This window comes from Perognathus longimembris, chromosome 14 (genome assembly GCF_023159225.1).
Source record: "Perognathus longimembris pacificus isolate PPM17 chromosome 14, ASM2315922v1, whole genome shotgun sequence".
NCBI classification, from domain to species: domain Eukaryota; kingdom Metazoa; phylum Chordata; class Mammalia; order Rodentia; family Heteromyidae; genus Perognathus; species Perognathus longimembris.
The window spans coordinates 38,283,413-38,303,034 of NC_063174.1; the positions used below are offsets into that span (position 1 = coordinate 38,283,413).

Sequence of the window (19,622 nt, forward strand, 5' to 3'; positions counted from 1 at the left end):
AAGATGCTATGATGTATGCTAAGTCCCTGCCTTCCCCAAAGAATGTATAAAACAGCTGGGAGCCCGAGGCTCAGGGCCTCTTGCGTCACCAGCGTGCTGAGTGCGTGGAGGACCGAGCTAGCTCGAAATAAACGCCCTTTTTGCTGCTTGCATTGGTCTTGGTCTCTGGTAGTCTTTCGGGGGATCCGAACTCGAGCATTTCAATGCAATTAAGAAAGCATTTGGAGCCAGGGAGTTTTTATCCTAGACAGTAAAACAAAAATGAGGAACCAAAAGTCATTTCAGAACTGTAAAAGCAAGCATTTGTACCAGGCAGAAGAGAAAATCAACACTTCATGGGATGGGAAAATTGGGTGTAACAAGCAATCTCAATAAAATGCAACAAGTTGGAAACTTTGTAGATGTGTAAAACAAGAAGTGTAGGTCTCAGGATGGAAATGTTCACCAATGCACATACTTATTGCTGAGAAAACTGTATTTTAAAGTAGGTTCCAAAAGAGTCAATGCTTATAAGAATCAGTTTTTGTCCCAGCACTGAGGAAGAGATATAACACACATTGATTAGCTGGCTTCAGCATCCTAAGAACTTCCACAAATTAGGGCTTTTCCTGTTCATTGAACACAGGCAATAAGCTTGCCGACAGACCTGCACTAGTCACTGGACCCTGGTTGCTGAGCTCTGATCTGCACCCTAGGAGCTAGTTCGATACTCTGTGCCTGTTGGGTTTGGTTGTGATCTGTTCTCTGGCTAAATCATGTGAATAGTAACCTCCATCCAGTCCCTACATTCCTTCCATTTTATTCCTATGCTATTATAGTTCTGTGAAATAAGTTGGAAAACAAATTTTCCCCAATAGTAGAAAGACATTTCCAGGATCCACCTCATAAAAGAATGGTCAGCAAGATGATATAGCTTCCTAAGGCTGCTGTAATAAGTTTACCAAATTGCCAAGATTATAAATAACACAGCTATTGTTTCACATTTCTAGAAGCTAGGAGTCCATGACCAAGGGATGAGCAGGGATAATTCCTGCTGCAAGTATAGGATAGCCTAAGGTATCTCTGTCTCTTCAGACCATTTTTCCTCTAGGTATGTCTGTCTCTGTGTCCAAGTTTCTCTCTTTTCCTTTTTTGGGGGGAGGGGGAGGAGTAATACCAGTCCTGGAGCTTGAATTTAGGGCCTGAACACTGTCCCTGAGCTTTTGTGCTCAAGGCTATGCTCTACCACTTGAGTCACAGTTCCATTTCTGGCTTTTCAGTAACTTATTGGAGATAAGAATCTCATGGACATTCCTGCCCCAGCAAGTTTTGAACCACAATCTTTAGATCGCAGCCTCCTGAGTAGCTAGGATTACAGGCATGAGTCACTAGCCACTGGCACCCAAGCCAAATCTCTCCTTTTTATAGGGTCACTTAGATTAGGATCCTCTTTAACACCTTTTGGCTTCATTACCTCTATTAAGACCCTTTTTTCTAAACAAGGGTACATGTTCCATACTGAGGATTAAGGACTCCAACATATCTTTTTGAGAGTATATAAGATGACCCAGACCATCAAGGCAGCCTTACAGAGTGGGTTCCTTCTCCACTCGTAGCTCCTGGCCCAGATGGGACTTCCTTTTCTTCCCAACCATCCATTACTTCTCTTCTGTTCAGCAATTAAGGGCAAACCATGGTGAGTCAGCCATAAGAAGATAAGCCAATGACTGCAGGAATTGGTTCTTCCTCTCATCTGATCCCTTTATCTTGTGTGAGTAGATGGCACTTTGCCCTGGCAGTCACTGTGCACCGCATGCCCCAGGGAAAAGAAAAACAAAATGGGAGCTAGAGTAAAGAGAATCTCACAGGCTCTAGCCTGAGGTCTAGATGTGATTGCTTAAGGGAATAATCATCAAACTCTGATTTTCTCTGCCTGCATGCATAGGAGTGAGGGCAATGTGGGGCTCTCAACTCACTGATTGTCTTCACTTATTAGTGACTAGAAGACACCTTGGTGGAGCTAAGGAAAGCCTGCCAGCTCGTTTTACATAATCAAACCCCATTCACCCCAGGCTTGCAGTAGGAAAGAATTCTCCATTAGGGAGGTATGGTTAGAGATTTACAGCTCCTATTCTTGTCCTCCAATGTCATCTTTCTCTTGTGAGCTCTTGTAAGTTGAGCTACTGCTATCACATCAGGCCCAAGGAAGGCTGTGTCCCTTCTAATACTCCTTCTCCCAAAGACATCTTTTCTAAAGGAGTTCCATCTTCTCTGTCAATTAAGTAAGATATCTTCTGTTCAGATGACGATCAGACCTGGAAAGGTAATTGGCAAGAGAGCATCTTAAAAGGATTGCTCCTGTGTGTGTGTGTGTGTGTCTGTGTGTGTGTGTATGTGTGTTTGCACGCATACGCGTACACATGAACACACCATGCACAGTACTGGAGCTTGAACTCAGGGCCTGAGCACCGTCCCTTGGCTTTTTTTCCCCTCAAGATTAGCACTCTATCATTTGAGCCACAGCTCTGTTTCCATTTGTTGGTTAATTGGAGATTAGAGTCTCACAGACTCGGGACTAGGATCCTCAGCTCTCAGCCTCCTGAGTAGTTAGGATTACAAGCCTGAGCCACTGGTGCCAGGCACATAGCACACATTTTTGCTTTAGCCAGTGCATACTAAATATGTGTATGTTTGAATAGAGGCTGAAATCATTTGTAGTGAGTACCTAGGGTTTAAAAGTTCAACCACTCCCTAAGATATTTCAGTCACGCACCAAGGTCTCCCTCACCCTGTCCTCAGCCCATGGCTATCCTTCCTTTCAGAGGGCAATGCTTTACTCAAATAGGGCTGTTTTATGGGATGTTGGAGAGGTGTTCCCAGGGGCATCTGCTAGCTTTGGTTTCCTCTCGGACCCCTGTGTGCCTCATGTCTAGAGCTGTGCACTGTGTGAACTGGTCCTTATAGTCCATCAGAATGTCCCTGTTCTCAGGAACCACAGAGACAATCAAGTATAAAAGGGAAAGACTGCTGGGCAGCGGTGGCTCATGCCTGTAATCCTACCTAACTGAGGAGGTTCAGATCTGAGGATCATGGTTCAAAGCCAGCCTGGGCAGGAAAGTCCATGAGACTCTTATCTCCAATTAACTGCCAGAAAACCGGAAGTGGCACTCAAGTGGTAGACTTGATGCTGAAGAGCTTAGGGTCAGTGCCCAGGGAGGAGGAGGAGGGGGAGAGGGAGGGGGAGGGGGAAGGGGAGGGGGGGAGGGGAGGAGGGGGGGAGGGGAGGGGGAGGAGGAGGAGGAGGAGGAGGAGGAAGAGCTTTCCCCCAAGGAAATCAGAGGCTGAGATCATTGGTACAAAGCTGAAAAGGAATATAGTAACTTAAACTTATACTACTTGAATGCTTATTAGTGACCGGCCCTGAATGCTATGGTCATTATTTTGTGTATTCCCTATCCACCATGAACAACACTTTGAAAAGAAAGGAAAGTCTCTGGAGCCAGAGAGCATTGGTTTAAATCTCATCCATGCCTTTTGGAAATTATGTATCCTTAGAGAAGTTTCTAAAACTCTCTGAGGGCTCTCTGTGGCCTAGTGGCAAGAGTGCTGCCTTGTATACATCAAGCCCTGGGTTCGATTCCTCAGCACCACATATATAGAAAAGGCCAGAAGTGGCACTATGGCTCAAATGGCAGATTCCGAGCCTTGAGCAAAAAAAAGAAAGAAGCCAGGGGCAGTGCTCAGGCCCTGAGTCCAAGCCCCAAGACTGGAAAATAAAATTAAAAGATAAAACTCTCTGAGCCTCAGCTTCCTTACCAGCAAAAGGGTAATAGTAAGAATAATACCTACATTATAGTATTGTGAGGATGACGTCAGGTAAGACATGTAAAATGATGAGACAAGCATCTGCCACAAAATAAGCATTCAAAGCCAGGTGGCTTAAAGTAACTGAAATATATTATCTCACAGTTCTGAAGTCTAGAAGTTCAAGGTCAGGCATTAATGGGTTGGTTCCTTCTTAGGACTGTGAGGGAGAATATATTCCATGCCTTTCTCCCAGCTTCTGGTAGCCTCAGGCATTCCTTGGCTATAATTGTAGGTAGGAGTCATCTATCTGTGTCTCTTCATTCTGTCTTTCCTCTCTTATTTCTGCTTTTATAAGGACACTGATCCTATTGAATTAGGGCCTACTCTAAGGACTCCTTAGGCTGATCACGTCTAAAGATCCTAACTTACCTACACTACCTTACACTACCCTATCCTCTCCTACGCTACCAAGCAAGGCCACCATCTCAAGACTCCAACATATCTATCACGGGAGACATAATTTAGCCCACAGCACAAGGCTAAGTAACTCGCTTAAGTCACATGGCTTGTCAGGGATGAATCCCATCCTGTAGCCCAGGATTATTAGATGCCAAATCCCATGACAGACACAGCAATGGAAAGGCCCAACACTGCTGAATTTCCTCTGGGAAGAAAGAACAAAAGAAGATGTTCAGAGCATTCCACTGTGGCACTGAAAGCCTTTTCTTGTTATTCTGCCTCCACAGCCTGCCTGCTCCAGGCGGAGCTGGTAAACTATGAGCGAGTCAAGGAGTACTGCCTCAAGGTTCTGAAGAAGGAAGGGGAAAACTTCAAGGCCCTTTACCGGTCTGGGGTGGCCTTCTACCACCTTGGAGACTATGACAAAGCACTCTACTACCTAAAAGAAGCCAGGACTCGACAACCCACAGGTAAGGTGACAATCTCTGCTTTCTTAGGTCAGACCCCTCTGACAGCTCTTGAACCGCTTTATTGCACTGGTCATCTTTCCATGGCTAGCAGGGCCAAGTGAGAGCAGAGAGGGCAAATTAGGGGTCAGGTGTATGATAGGACCTGCAGTGAAGAGAATTCATAGTCCATGCTTTTACCAGGGTCTGGGTTCCAGGACCTATGGGGATCTCTTCTCTTCAAATACACAGACTCTTTTCTTTCCAACTCAAAGTCCAGCTCCATTACTTTTCAATAAGTAAATATATACCATATATAATTATATGTTTTATTTTAAATATATATTACATTCTTACCATCAATTATAGTCTATACTGAACAGCAACACAGATGTGGATAAAAAGACATAGTACCCACCTATGAGGAGCTCACATTTGGTTAGAGATGGTACAGCATCTTTTGCAAAGTCTGCTGTCACTTCTCCAGTCAGATCCCAGTCTTTAGAGAATGAGTTTTCTGCACCATCCCTTTAGATCCAGACCCAGTCATTCCTTCACTCATTCCACGGGGAGTACAGTGGGCCAGGAACTATTATAAGTGCTGAGTACCTAGCAGTACACAGAAGAAAGTCACAGCTGGGCATGAGTTCCACAGAATGTACAAGCACCCAGGACCTGACACAGGAGGTCCATTTGAGACCAGCTTTGGCAACATAGTAAGGCCCCTTCTATCTCAAAAATAATAGAAAAGTTATTATGTTTAAAGAACTTACATTTTACTAGAGGAGGATGGATAGTACAAATGGACAAACAGATGAACTATGATTTAGTAGTGGTAAATGCTATACAGTGAATAAAGTAGAGTGAAAGGAGTGCTATTTTATATCAGGTGGTCAGGGAGAGGTAATACTTATAAAAGGACTTTGACTTGTTATTTTGTTCATATGGATGAGTTGTGGGGGGGGTTGTTGTTTTTTGTGGGGGGGTGGGTTTTTTGTTTTTTGCAATTCTTCTTCCAAGAAGATTTAAGAACTTTAGTATCCATATGCAAATGTCCGAATGTATGTTTTGTCTTTTTTAAATGCTTCTTATTTGTATCTACTATATACAAACCATGTTCTGACAACTATGCTGTCAGCAACTTGAGAACTAAGAGAGAACTGGTTTCATGCAACAGAATTTTCTTGAGCAGCTACTCTGTGCCAGTGCTCTTCTGTGTGTGCTTTTGGGCACGAGGCGAGGCGATATTCATTTCTACTGCTGGGAGCAAACATCCCAGGTAGCCCTGTAACGCTTCTGCTCTAGACAGCAGAGCTCAGGAGCTGTTCCATGTCCTGCCTTCCTCACTAATTTGAGAACTGGAATGAGGAGGGGTTGCCGAATGCCCTAGCTGTGGAATTAGTTGTCTGACCCTCTTCTGAAGACAAAAATAAGACAATGCAGCAAAGTAATTTTAAACTCCTCAGGTTAAAACAAGTTCAACTAATATTTGTTGATCATTAAGTAATTTTAGATTTACCTGTTTTGGTCCTCACTGCAATTTTATGAATCCACTGAAAAAGGAGGCTTTGGAGTCAGGCGCCCCAGTTACTGTGCATCTTCTTGGGTATCTTATTTGATGCCGCCAGTCCTCGCTTTCCCTTTGTCACAATGATGATGAGAATGCATACTTCACAAGACTGTAATGAGAGGTGTGATAATGAAGGTTAACAATACCACAGCCAGGCATGGTGTCACACACCTGAAGTCCCAGCTAATTAGACTGAGATAGGAAGATCGCTTGAATGTAGGAGTTCAAGGCTAGCCTCGGCAACACAGTGAGGCCCCATCTCAAACCTGGTACAAAACTGATATTCAGAAATGCAGTTTGGCCCAGCACTGGTGGCTCACACCTGTAATCCCAGCTACTCAGTATGGTTTGAGGACAGCCTGTGAGTAAAGTTCATGCAACCTGCACCCTCCCACCCCACCCCCCATCTCAACAGCCAAACACAGTAGCATGCACCTGTTTCCCCTAGTTACACACAGGCTAAAATAAGGCTGAAGTTCCTGACCAGCTTAGGCAAAAAACAATTTTCAAGACCCTATCTCAACAGAAAAAGCTGGGTGTTGGGGTGCATACCTATCATTCCTGATATGGTAGAAAATAAAAATAGGAGAAATGTGATCCAGTCCAACCTGTCTCAAAAATAACCTGGGCTAAAGGGAATGGGTGCATGGCTCATGTGGTAGAGTGCCTGCCTACCAAGATCAAATTCCTCGGCATCATAACAAAGAGAAAGAAAGAAATAGAATGAATAGAATAAAATTCATTTCTTTCAGCTGAGACATGAGAAGTAGAGAAGTTGGTCATTTGCCTGAGGATAATCTCCAAATCTCAGTTAACTAGGCTGATTGGGGGAGCCCACTAAGATTACTGTTGCATAGAGAGAGGGGAGAAATCCTCTCCTCTCCCTCTGTCTGCCTCCTTAGCATTTGCTAAGGCTGGTGAATAAAGAAAGAGACTAGTCCCTGGCGGCCCACCATGCAAAGACAGAAGGGCCTGAGGTTGAGCATGTGTGAAGCCGAGCTGGGCCTGCACCTGAACTGCAGACCCAGCTTTTGCCAGATTCTGTGTAGACCTCTGGTGTATTTCTCTCCCCTTAGACACCAACGTGGTTCGGTACATCCAGCTGACCGAGATGAAGCTCAGCAGATGCTCCCAGAGGGAGAAAGAAGCCATGTAACCAGGAAGCCTCTCCGGAGCTGCACCTATGCCTGACTGGGGACTCCAGGCCCCCCTCCCACCCCTTGGGTGGAGAGCCTCACCCTGGGTTCTATCCCTCTGTTCCCACTTTTTCAGGCACCTCTTCTTCCTCCTGTTGCTCCCCAACACTGTGTCTACTCCCAGTGTGAAAAGAAGGTGAGAGGCTGACTGGAAGGTGGTGCTGCCCAGACATGGAGCCATCTTCTTCTGTAGTAGGTCAGCAGCTGAGCCAGGCCTCGTTTCTCTTGGGGTGGCTGGGGAGGAGTCTCACAGGCTTGGGATGGAAATGGGCCCTGGACTTGGGCCAGTGCTTCTGACAAACAGCACACACAGTGCCCACGGACTGGATCCTTCGACACCCTCCTGACACACCAGAGCATCTTAAGGCAACCGGAACACATCCAGGGATGAGACAAACAACCTGAAGTGTGGATGAAGCCAACATAGAGACTATGAATTTGTACACTGGAGTCGTCCCCCCAACCCCACTCTCCTGAGTCACCTTAGCCCCTGCCATCCCCTCCCTCACGTGGCTTGGCTTGTGCTTTCTTCTCTCCCTCTCAGGGATCTGAGTCTCTGCCAGGATTCACATGCCATCAAGGCCCACTCTGAGGCCCTCTGGTGACCACACATACCATTCCCCGCCTCCAGCCAGCAGGCAGCAGGGACAGCTCAAGGCTGGGCCAAGGGTTGGGGCAGGGCAGGCAATGTAGGAGATGGGGATGGGGAGATGGTGCCGAAGGCTAGGACACAGAACTGTGGAGCACTTAATATACATAAGAAGAAATCCACAGGCAGCAATTCCTATCATTTCTGTTGGAAGCAATCCACTCCTGCACCTCAGTCCGAGCTGCTTGTAGTCAGGCAGGACGTGGTTTCTCCCAAAGCCATCTGCCTTTTGTCCAGCTCTGTACGCCATGTCAGCTGCAGCCTTTGTCCTGTAAAGAGCAGGCTGAAACTGTGGAGACCAGCCCCAGGGCTTGGCTGTGTGGAAACTTGTATAGCTTCTTCATGATCACATTAGCTGAACTTAATATCTAGCCCATAGAATGTATTCAACAAATATTTGTTGAATGAATAAACTATGACTGCAGACTGACTTTCCTGCCTTAAACTAATTTTATCCCAGCCTAGTCTCCTGTTATCTAGCCTTTCTCGTGCTATGCCATGTTGCTTCAGTCAAATAAGAAACAGTTTCTGAGGGCTCACCCATTGTAGTGCAATATACTGTGGGACATGTGATATAGTCCCAATTTTTGTGGAGATGAAGAAGTTGAGACCTGCTTATGAGATTATTACCAATGACATCGCTAATTTATATGATGCTTAAACATTTTCCAAGCACTTTCATGTATTTTTCGTGTGGTTAGTGACACAATATTGTATAAAACTAAGATATAAGCAGATGCAATAATGTTCATAGGATTTATTAAATGCACTATCTTCAGATCTTTACATGGACACTCTCATTTCTTTCATATGATGACTCTGTGAGATGCTATTTCTATGTGATAGAGAAGAATGTGGAAAAACCAGGAAAATTAACAGGTTGCATGGCCTTAAGCATGGCCTTAAAGGACATAGCTAGGACTTGAACCAGATCTAACTCTGGAGCTCTAGTCAGTAACTGTGCTGTCTGTGGCGCTCTCTCTTCCCCCCCCTACACACACACACACACACACACACACACACACACACACACACCCATACACATACATATATGTGCGTGTGTGTGTTATACTAGGAAGTCACAGCTGTTTGAGAGCACCATACTATGCATTAAGTTGAGAAATGTTCACCATCAATGGTGCTACATGGGCCTCCTCTTATATTTACCCAAGGCAGAAAAGAACCAGAGATCAGAATCCCTCTGGCTAGAGCAGTGACCATCCAAGAGGAAACAGCTGACACTCAGAATGATTTCAGTCAGTCTGGGAATATGGCCTAGTGGTAAAGTCCTCGCCTCGTATACATGAAGTCGTGGGTTCAATTCCCCAAGCACCACATATATAGAAAAAGCCAGAAGTGGCACTGTGGCTCAAGAGGCAGAGTGCTAGCCTTGAGCAAAAAGAAGCCAGGGACAGTGCTCAGGCCCTGAGTTCAAGCCCCAGGACTGGCAACAAAAACAAACAACAACAACAAAAAGAATGATTTTAGTGTATTACCTGTTATAGTTGCTGATGGGACCAGAACAGAGTTGAACAACCTACCTAGTATTCCACCCTGCCCCGGCAGTGGAAAAGGACCACAATTACAAGTATGGGCGAAAAGGAGACCCAGAGTTAATTATGGGTTATTTGTTTAGGCAGAAGCTCTGCCATTACAAGATCCAATAACAGCAGGGGCCCACAAGCCAGCAGCACAGGTTATACATATATAGCTCCCTAAGCACTCTAAATGGGAACTTCAAGAAGGTGCTAGAACTACCCAGTGGGTCACAATGACTCACCTCTGAAGAAGAGCAAAAGGAAAAAGCCATTCCAGCTGCCAAATTACCTGTTCCTATTCTCTCACTCCTGCCACAGGCCTAGCATAGGACTGTTTGCAAAACTACCCCATTCCTAAGCCTCCAGCCCAGAAAGTATGCAAGTTGACAAACCGTTAGGAACTAAAGGATGAAAATGAGGTCAGAGGAGGCCTGCAGAACCAGATCAAACTGGCAGGGTCTTCCTTTGATTTCATGCATCATGAAGGACTCTGCGTGAGTATTCCCAACATGGAAACAAGAGAGAAGTCTTGCTTGATGGACTGAGCTGGAGTGGAGCTGGACAGATGGGGATAAGACTGTCACCATCCCAAGGGGAAAGCCTGGACCTCAGATGTAGGTGAGGACAACCTCTTGGAACCTCCTAGAACAAGTGTATAGGTCATTAGCTTGTCTGTTGACTTAGATACACATGCTTATTGGAATTCCATTCACTGTGACCCAAATATCAATAATCCTCCCCACAAAAGAAGCTGCCTGAGATAGCAATTAATGTTTGGGTCTAGCAGGTTTGAATTTTACTGAGCATATGTCCAACGGATACTTTAGAGAGCTGTTTACTAGCTCTGTTTACTTTTCCAAGTCTTTGACTTCCTTCACTTCTTCCATCCTAAAAAAAGGGGACTAAGATTTAATTACACACTTTATAGCTGTCACTGGTGAACTATGTAAGGGGAACACTAATCATGGATCTGACCTGCATTGTCATCTTCTGCCTGGATTTTTATGATAGACTCTTTTGCGGGGGTGGTGGAAACCCATACATTTTGTCTAATTATGAAAGCTTCGTGTGTGTACTGTAATTGGAGTGGGAGACAAAATTCAACCCATCATCCTACCACCCAAGATAGCAGAGTTTTATCTTTTTTGGTATATCTTTCAGTTCTTTTTTTTAATAAATGTATACATACATGCATAGTTTTTCTTTTATGTGGTGGTGGTGGTGGTGGTGGTGGTGGTGTGTGTGTGTGTGTGTGTGTGTGTGTGTGTGTGTCTACTTGTACTGAGGCTTGAACTCAGGACATCATGCTCTCACTTGGCTTTCTTGCTCAAGGCTGGTGCTCTACCATTTAAGCCACACATCCACTTACAGCTTTTTAGTGATGAATTAGAGATAAAAGACTCATAGACTTTTCTGCCCAGCTAGCTTTGAACCACGATCCTCAGATCATAGCCTCCTGAGTAGCTAGGATTACAGGAATGAACCAGGAGCACATAACAGGTTTACTTTGTTTCTAATGGAAAACTGGGCCATACTGCACATCTTCTTTATCCACTTTTCAAAATGTGTGGTTATATATTAGAATATAAATATGTAAACAGATTAAATATTCAAGAGTACAAAAAGCATTCTAGTCAGAATTAATTCTTCTCCACTCTCTGCCAATATCTACTTCCCCTCTAATTTCACAGATAAACATTTTCAAACCATATATATGTGTACATATATACATATATGTTCTTTGATCACACAAAAAAGTAACATAGCAGACATGTTTTTGTTTTTCCTTTTACTTCATTGAGTATATGAAGAATGTTTTCCTCATGTCTTTCAAACATTACCAAAAGCACCTTCGTTATGTATGGATAGACCCTCATTTTGCAGTGAGTCTCCAAATAGGGATGATTCCATTAATCCCCAATCTCTATTGTTGGTAGTAGCATACCTTCCTGCCACTGAGTTTTGTACCTTTAGGTTTCCTTAGGATTTAATCCAAGAAGGAAATTACTCAATTATTTTTAAGGATTTTGATATGTGTTGCCAACTGACACCCTTCCCCCAACCCCAAGAGTTTGTCCCAAGCATGGTCCTACTGGCAGTCTCTAGAGTATCTATTCCTAGGGCCACTACTATCACTGTAAGTTATCACTTAACAAACCTTGTACAATTTGGTAGGCAAAATAATTGTGTGTCAATGTTATTTTAACTTTCTTTGGTTGTTAGTGAATAACATTCTCATATACTTATTGACCCTCTGTACTTCTATCTTTGCAAATTTTTGTTTATTTGATATTGATATGTTTCTCTTTCTTACCAATTGTAATTGCAAGAATATTACTTTTGTCAAGAAATGCTGCCAATATGCTTTCCAAGTGCTTTGCTTTCAAATTTTGTTTATGGTGCTTTTGGATATACATAAATTCTGAATACCATAATTCATTTGTTCCTCTATAGCCAGCTTTTCCTGCCTACTGTTTATCATCTTATTTCTGTCAGAGTGGCTCTTCTTAAATATAATTTTATCATGGGTTTCACAGCTTTAAAAGTTTTGTAGTTGATCATCACTTTTAGGATAAAGAGCAAAACGTGTATGTGACATAGTACACAAGGTCTTTCATGCATTTTCTCCCTCTGGCTCCGTACCCCTCTTTCCAAGGCACTTCCCATTCTACTGTGGCATAGACTGGAACCATTGTGCTGGGGCTGTGGAATTTTCCATGCTGAGCCTTCTGCCTCCATGTCTATTCCTTATCCTGCCACCTTCTCTTTGACTTAATAAGTCTTGGCCCAGGATCACAGCTTCAAAGACATGGCCTATGCTCCTAAAGCAACCCAATCCTACCTCTGTCCAGCATTTGCTACAACTAATTGTAGTTTTCTATTTACATCCATCTCTGCCACCACCACCTGGATATTCCTCGAGAGATGACAGCCAAATGGTCTAGCACAGTGCCTGTGCATTATGGATGCTCAAAAGCTCTTGAATATTGAGCTAAACTAAAATGGATAAATAATGGATTCAGTGGCAAACCCAGGACTGGACTAGATCTGTGCTTCTGGGAAATGAAGGTGTCCTGAGAGACTTAGGTCAGGAGAGGAGGCATGCGCTCCAGGCCTGTGCCTTCTAATATATCACCACTGCAATGAGCTTTTTAAAACAGACCCTCTCAGCCACTACCTCAGATGTGATGAGTCCAACTTACAGCTTGCTAGAGACACTACCATGTTTAGAACATTCGAGAGTGCTTCCGATGACCACGTGTGGTCAGTGTCACTGCTGCAGAGACTAGCATTGCTTCACTCCACCATTTCAAATCAGGTGGTAGATAGATGAATACCAGCTTGAATACCAGCTTGGACACAGCTAGGAGATCTTAGCTGTGTGCCTCCGGGAAAGCTGTTTGTTTATTTATTTTTGTCAGTTCTGGGGCTTGAGCTCTGGGCCTAGGCAAAATCCCTGAGATTTTGTGCTCAAGACTTGACCTCTACTACTTGAGCTACAGCTCTACCTCTGGCTTTTTTGGTAGTTTTAGTGGAGATAAGACTCATGGACTTTCCTGCCTAGGTTGGCTTTGAACCACAATCTTCAGATTTCAACCTCTTGAGTAGCTAGGATTATAGGCATGAGCCACCGGTGCCTGGCCTGTCCAATTTTTTTTTTACCTAGTTTTCCTAAACTACACATGGAGATGTGGTGGTTCTTAAAAGAGAATTGAGAGGGGTAAGAAATAGTCATCTCTTTACTCAGTTCCCACTACAGAGTATCCATCAGATATTCATCTCTTTCCCCCTCCCTCCTCAGCCTCATTTTCCTCTTTGATGGTGTGGTTGCTACATGTTTGCCTCCCTCTTTCTATACGCCATACTCCAGAAGAGAAAGGCCTTCCCGCAAGCCCTTTGATATCTCTCTGATCCCCAGGCATAGCTGAGGCTCTACAGCTCTACAGTAGTTCATGGAAATAACTCTGATGGATTCCAGAATCAACAGTTTTCTAATCATTAACACACACACACACACATACACATGCATACACACACACACATACACATGCATACACACACACACACACACACACACAATTTGCTTCCTAACAGTCCACAGCCAGCAGCCTCTGAGTTGCAAGGAGAAAGCATTGTCAGGAACTAAAGTGTTCATTTCCCATTCTCCTTTCAGTGCTCTTGATAGCCTCATCAGGAAAGCTAAGAATGGTGGGAATGGAGGTGAGGTTAACTAGCTGATGGACAGCTGCTCGGATTAAGATACCCCACATCCTGTTCCCAGTGCCCACACCAGCCCAGGGTAGGCAGAAGAGACAAGGAAAATGCATGCAGTCCATCAGGCACAACAGAGTTCAAATTACCAAGGCAGCATGAAATGGACTGAAATTAGATTCTATTAAAAACCACACTCAGCGAGGCCTTGGGCTATTAATATTTGCTAAGACATGGAGGAAGGAGAGAAGGCGGAGGCCCCTGAAAAAGGTTGGGAGATCACAGCTGCTGGTGGATTGCTTGCCTGGAAGGAAGCCTACATGTGAAACCTAGGCTTGCCCTGTTTCTGAAGTCTCACAGACTACAAGGGCAGACGTGAGTATAAAGCCCAACAGTTCTCCTCTTGTCCTACAGATGAGGGATCAATCTAGCAGTTAATGACTTATTCAAAGTCATGCAGCTTGTATGTAAGTAACAAAGACCAAACCTGAACTTGGGCCAGTTTCCTAACAGCACTTAGTATTTCTTTCCACTGAATTGAAACACATAAAACACCCAAGAGAAATTGTGCTCTAGAGAAAGAACATTGTCCTAGTTTATTTATTCCTTCATTGCAGTCACTTCAGTGGTTAACATGATATCCTCTACACAAGAGGCTTACAGTTTACGTGGGGAAAAAAGAAAAGAAAACAAAATAGGCTGTGTCAATTCTATGTAGGAAATGTTACCAAAACACCCTGTGCACACAGATGGGAGCTACAATAATCAAGATGGTATATTGGCACCAAGATAAGCCATAGGTCAGCAGAATAGACACTTAAGTCCAAAAATAAGACCTTGCATTTACAGTAAATTGTTTTCTTACAAAGGAATCAAGACAATTCAATGAAGGAGAAAAGAGTCTTTTCAATAAAGGGTATTGCGTCAGCTGGGTAGCCATGCACCAAATAATGAATTTCAAGCCTCTGCTCAGAATCTATACAAAACACACTCAAGTAGATTAAAGGCATAAAATGTAAGAACTAAAATTATAAAATCCTTCATGGTTAGAATGAGGTTTTGGTTCCTAAATATGATACCAATGCCTAAACAACAAAGAAAAAATAATGACAAACCACTCCGTACCTATGATATTAAAATTGAACGTCTAAGGATACTTTCAAGAAAGGACAGCCTACAGAAGGGAGGAAAGTCCCAGTTGTGTGCCTGATAAAGGAGCTGTAACGAGCATTAAAACATCTATTCAAATGCAGTACTAAGCCAGGCACCTGTAATCCTAGCTACTCAGGAGACTGAGATCTGAGGATGGAAGCCAGCCTAGGCAGGAAAGTCTGTGAAACTCTTATCTCCAATGAATCACCAGAAAGCCAGAAGTAGAGACGTAACTCAAGAAGTAAAGCCTTAAGCAAAAAAGATCAAGGATAGCACCTAATCTCTGAGTTCAAGCCCCAGGAATAGCAAAAACAAAAACACAATTCAGTAATAAAAAAAGATAACCCAATTTTTAAAGGAACAAAAAAATCTGAATAGACATACTCCAAGGAAGATAGACAAATACCAAGAAGTACATTAACCTGATCAATATCATTAGCCATAAGAAGAAATGCAAAGTAAAACCCACAATGAGTTACCATTTCATACCCATTAGAATAGTTATTATCAAATAGTTACAAGGGCTGTTGATGATGCAGAGAAACTGAAACCCTCCTACACAGGGTTGGTAGTAACACAACATGGTACACTTCCTCAGACAGTTAATTAGTCACCCTATGATCCAGCAATGCCACTCCTAATTATTTACCTAAGAGACCTGAATACCTATGTCCACACAAACTCCTACACACTAACATTCATAGGAACATGATTCATAATGATAAAAAAGTGGAAACAAGGGGCTGGGGATATGGCCTAGTGGCAAGAGTGCCTGCTTCATATACATGAGGCCCTGGGTTCAATTCCCCAGCACCACATATACAGAAAATGGCCAGAAGTGGTGCTGTGGCTCAAGTGGCAGAGTGCTAGCCTTGAGCAAAAAGAAGCCAGGGACAGTGCTCAGGCCCTGAGTCCAAGGCCCAGGACTGGCCAAAAAAAAAAAAAAAAAAAGTGGAAACAGCTCAAATGTCCAACAACTGACATATGGATAAATCAATTATGATATATTCATACAAAACATTACACACAATAAAAAGAAATGAATTGCTGACACACACTATAAATCTTGAAAATATTATAAAAGAAGCCAGTTATGAAGTATAAGTCTGTTATATAAAATGTCAAGAATAGGCAAATTCTTGAAACAGGAAGTGTATTAGTGGTTGCCTAGAGGAAGGATTCTCCAGGAACTGGAATGAATGGGAAGTGATGGTTAAGGGGGACCAACTTTCCTGTTGATGAAATACCCTAAAATTAATTGTGGTGATGATGGATAAACAAACAACTCTCTGAATACATTAAAAGCCATATATAATATATATTTTAAGTGGGTATATCATATGATGATAAAACTTTACTTGGCCCTACTTCATCATATAATGACTATAACAACTATATAGCATACATTCTTTGTTTCATAACATTGTATAATTTATCCTTTCAGCACATCTCCTGAACTAGCCTATTGCAATTGCTCATGAGTCATGTGTGACTAGTGGCTACCTCATTGGACAGCAAAATGGTGGAGCTTCAAAGAAGGTCCTATGAAGACTAAGCAGGCACTGGATTGGTGGAACTTTAATCCTGCTCCTTTATGGAGTTTCCAGAGTCCTTATACCTGACCCTTCTGCAGAGCTACCCCAGAGTCAAGACAGCATCAAGGAAGAAGAAGGCTCTGCTCTGTTGGCTTCCACTTATGACCCCATGCTGGCCACATATCCTTTATCAAGGCCACTTCAAGCTTCAACACTGGGGAACTAGTGTGTCTCATTTATGAAAATAAGGATTACAATAGTGCCATTGTCACAGTTACAGTGAGGATTAATCATGAAAAACTTTGAATGGCATTTTTTTTACAGTTAGCTGACTATTAGACAATAATAAAAGCATAATTATTTTGTCTCCCACTTTTGGCAAAGTGCCTGGAACATAGTAAATTCTCAGGAAACCATGTCCACACTGGAAGCCTTATAAAACTCCCAACACTGTGTTCTCTAACTGCCCCTCGACTGCTTCCACGAATCCTGTCTCAAAAGCAGATCACTCTGTTTTCAGATAGTTCTTGTTGGAAATGCATTGTTACATGGGGCTGGAATCTGCCACTTGCTTCTATTTGCAGCCAGCCTTTGGCCCTATTCAGAGCAAGATAATTCCTCAGCAAAACCTGTTCCAACATTTGTTGTTACAACTGCCATGGGAGTGCTCTATTTTCTCAGTCTGTATCTCCTTCCACCTTTCTAAGGTTGTTCAGCCCTTAACTTTACTTTTCAGTCTATTATTTGTCCCTCTTATAATGTGGTACACTGATGCTAGGCATGATTAGGGGTTTTATTGTTGTTGTCAGTCGAGGGGAGGGGGCTTGAACTCCGGTGCTATCCCTGAGCTTTTATGCTCAAGGGATAGCTCTCTGCCACTTTGAGTTACAGTACCATTTCTGGTTTGCTAGTGATTCATTGGAGATAAGAGTCTCATGGGCTTTCCTGCTTGGCCTGGCTTTGAACTGTGATCCTCAGATCTCAGACTCTTGTGTAGCTAGGATTATGGGCATGAGCCACAGGCACCCAGCAGCCTGGTTGTGTGAAGCCTGTAACATTAGCTACTTGGGAGGCAGAGATGAAGGATTGAAGTTTAAGATCAGCCCAGGCAAAAAGAAGTTGGCAAGACTACATTTCAACCAATGGATGGGCCTAGTGGATCCAATCTGTACCACTACAGAAATACAAAATAGGAGGATTGCAGTTCAGGCTGGCCCTGACATAAAGGAAGACTCTATCTCAAAAATAAGGCAGAAAGGCCTAGAGGCATGGTTCAGTGCTAGAGTGCCTGTCTAGCAAGCACAAAGCCTTGATTTAAATTCTCAGTACCATAAAAAAAAAATGTGGCATACTGAATCATCTCCTGACATTTGGATTATGTGAGCACCTAGCTATTTTTTTTTCACCAGAGAATTCCAATTAGCTTGTAATACATTATAGCCCTATCTTACACTTGTACCACTGACCTTCCAAAATTCCATGTAATGAGATATTATTATGTACATCAGGCCCCTCTCCTTATCCATGGTTTTATTTTCTGTGATTCCAGTTACCTATAGCCAACTGTGATCTGAAAATATTAATTGGAAAATTCCAGAAAAAAGCAATTCATAAGTTTAAATTGTGCACTGTTCTGAGTAGTGTGATGAAATCTCACACAGTCCTAGGGTGTGAGTCACCCCTTTGTCTAATGTGTCCATACTGACTATTCTTCCCACTCTTTAGTCATTAGTAGCTAAGGCCACATCAAAGTGCTTGTGTTCAAGTAGCCCTTATTGTACTTAATAATGGCCCCACCCTGAGGAGCAGAAGTATTTCTACAGTATGCATAAGAAAAAGCATCATACATAGACTTTGTTTGTTTGGTTTTGGTTTTTTTTTTGCCAGTCCTGGGGCTTGAACTCAGGGCCTGAGCACTATCTCTGGCTTCTTTTTGCTCAAGGCTAGTAGTACTCTACCACTTGAGCCACAGTGCCATTTCCAGCTTTTTCTATATACGTGGTGCTGAGGAATCGAACCCAGGGCTTCAGGTATATGAGATGAGCACTTTACCACTAGGCCATATTCCCAGCCCATACATTTTTTGTGCCAGTCCTGGGGCTTGAACTCAGGGCCTGAGCACTGTCCCTGGCTTCTTTTTTTGCTCAAGGCTAGCACTCTACCACTTAAGCTATAGCACCACTTCTGGCCTTTTTTTTTTCTATATATGTGGTGCTGAGGAATTGAACCCAGGGCAAACACTCTTGCCACTAGGCCATATTCTCAGCCCCATAAATAAACTTTGGTACTATCTGCAGCTTCAGGCATCCCCTGGGGATGTTGGAACATACCACCATAAATAGTTGGAAGGGGAACTATTGTACCATAATATGCACAGATCCCATGAAATAAATGAATTTACTCCTGCACTAACACACTAATCATGACATAGGACACCATGATCATCCTATAAGGTTCTCTTACATCCAGTGATACCAAAGTCCTAAACAATCACTCTTCTGATTTCTAGCCCCATAAACTTGTTTTGCAAAAACAAAAACTGGTTTTTTAAATTCATGTAAGGGGGATAACATAGCACTATTATATTTTATCTTCACTCATAATTTTATTACTATTAAACTGGTACTCATTGTAATCATATCAACTTTAGCTTTGCCTCATAGTTTGTTGTAGGCAGAGATGGTAGTGTTTGGGGTAGTGGTTCTCCAAAACATATCTATTAATTCCTCAGCTTTGTGCCATTTATACATTGGTAATAATTCTTTCTGTTCTTAATCCAATGTGAGAGAGAACAAAGATGGCACCTGGGTATTTAAACCATAAACCTCCTTCCAGTGTTCCCCTTAGGAGATAAGAACCATTGTGGAAGTGATGGCCAGACGAGGCACAGCAGTACCACACTCCTTATTTGGGATGTGTTTATAGGGGAAGGGAAATAGCTTCCCTCTACCCTTCTAGGGTCTTTTACTGAGCTATGAGTTAACTCGACATAAGGCATTTTATAGGAGAAAGATAGTTTTTAATTCTGCACAGAAGTCTCGCCAAAATATGACACTCAAAGAAGACAAATGATTGGAGC

The 19,622-nt window shown here is 43.0% G+C and overlaps 1 protein-coding gene across 1 annotated transcript in view; it reads left to right on the top strand.

The window, feature by feature from the left end:
* Positions 1 to 8,892, top strand: part of Ttc9 (tetratricopeptide repeat domain 9) — a 46,058-nt gene extending 37,166 nt beyond the window's left edge. The window contains exons 2-3 of the mRNA XM_048362376.1: positions 4,533 to 4,715; positions 7,338 to 8,892. Of these exons, the coding sequence (XP_048218333.1) occupies positions 4,533 to 4,715; positions 7,338 to 7,417 (263 nt within the window). The 3' untranslated portion in view covers positions 7,418 to 8,892. The remainder of the gene's footprint in view (positions 1 to 4,532; positions 4,716 to 7,337) is intronic.
* The last annotated feature ends 10,730 nt before the right edge of the window (positions 8,893 to 19,622 follow it).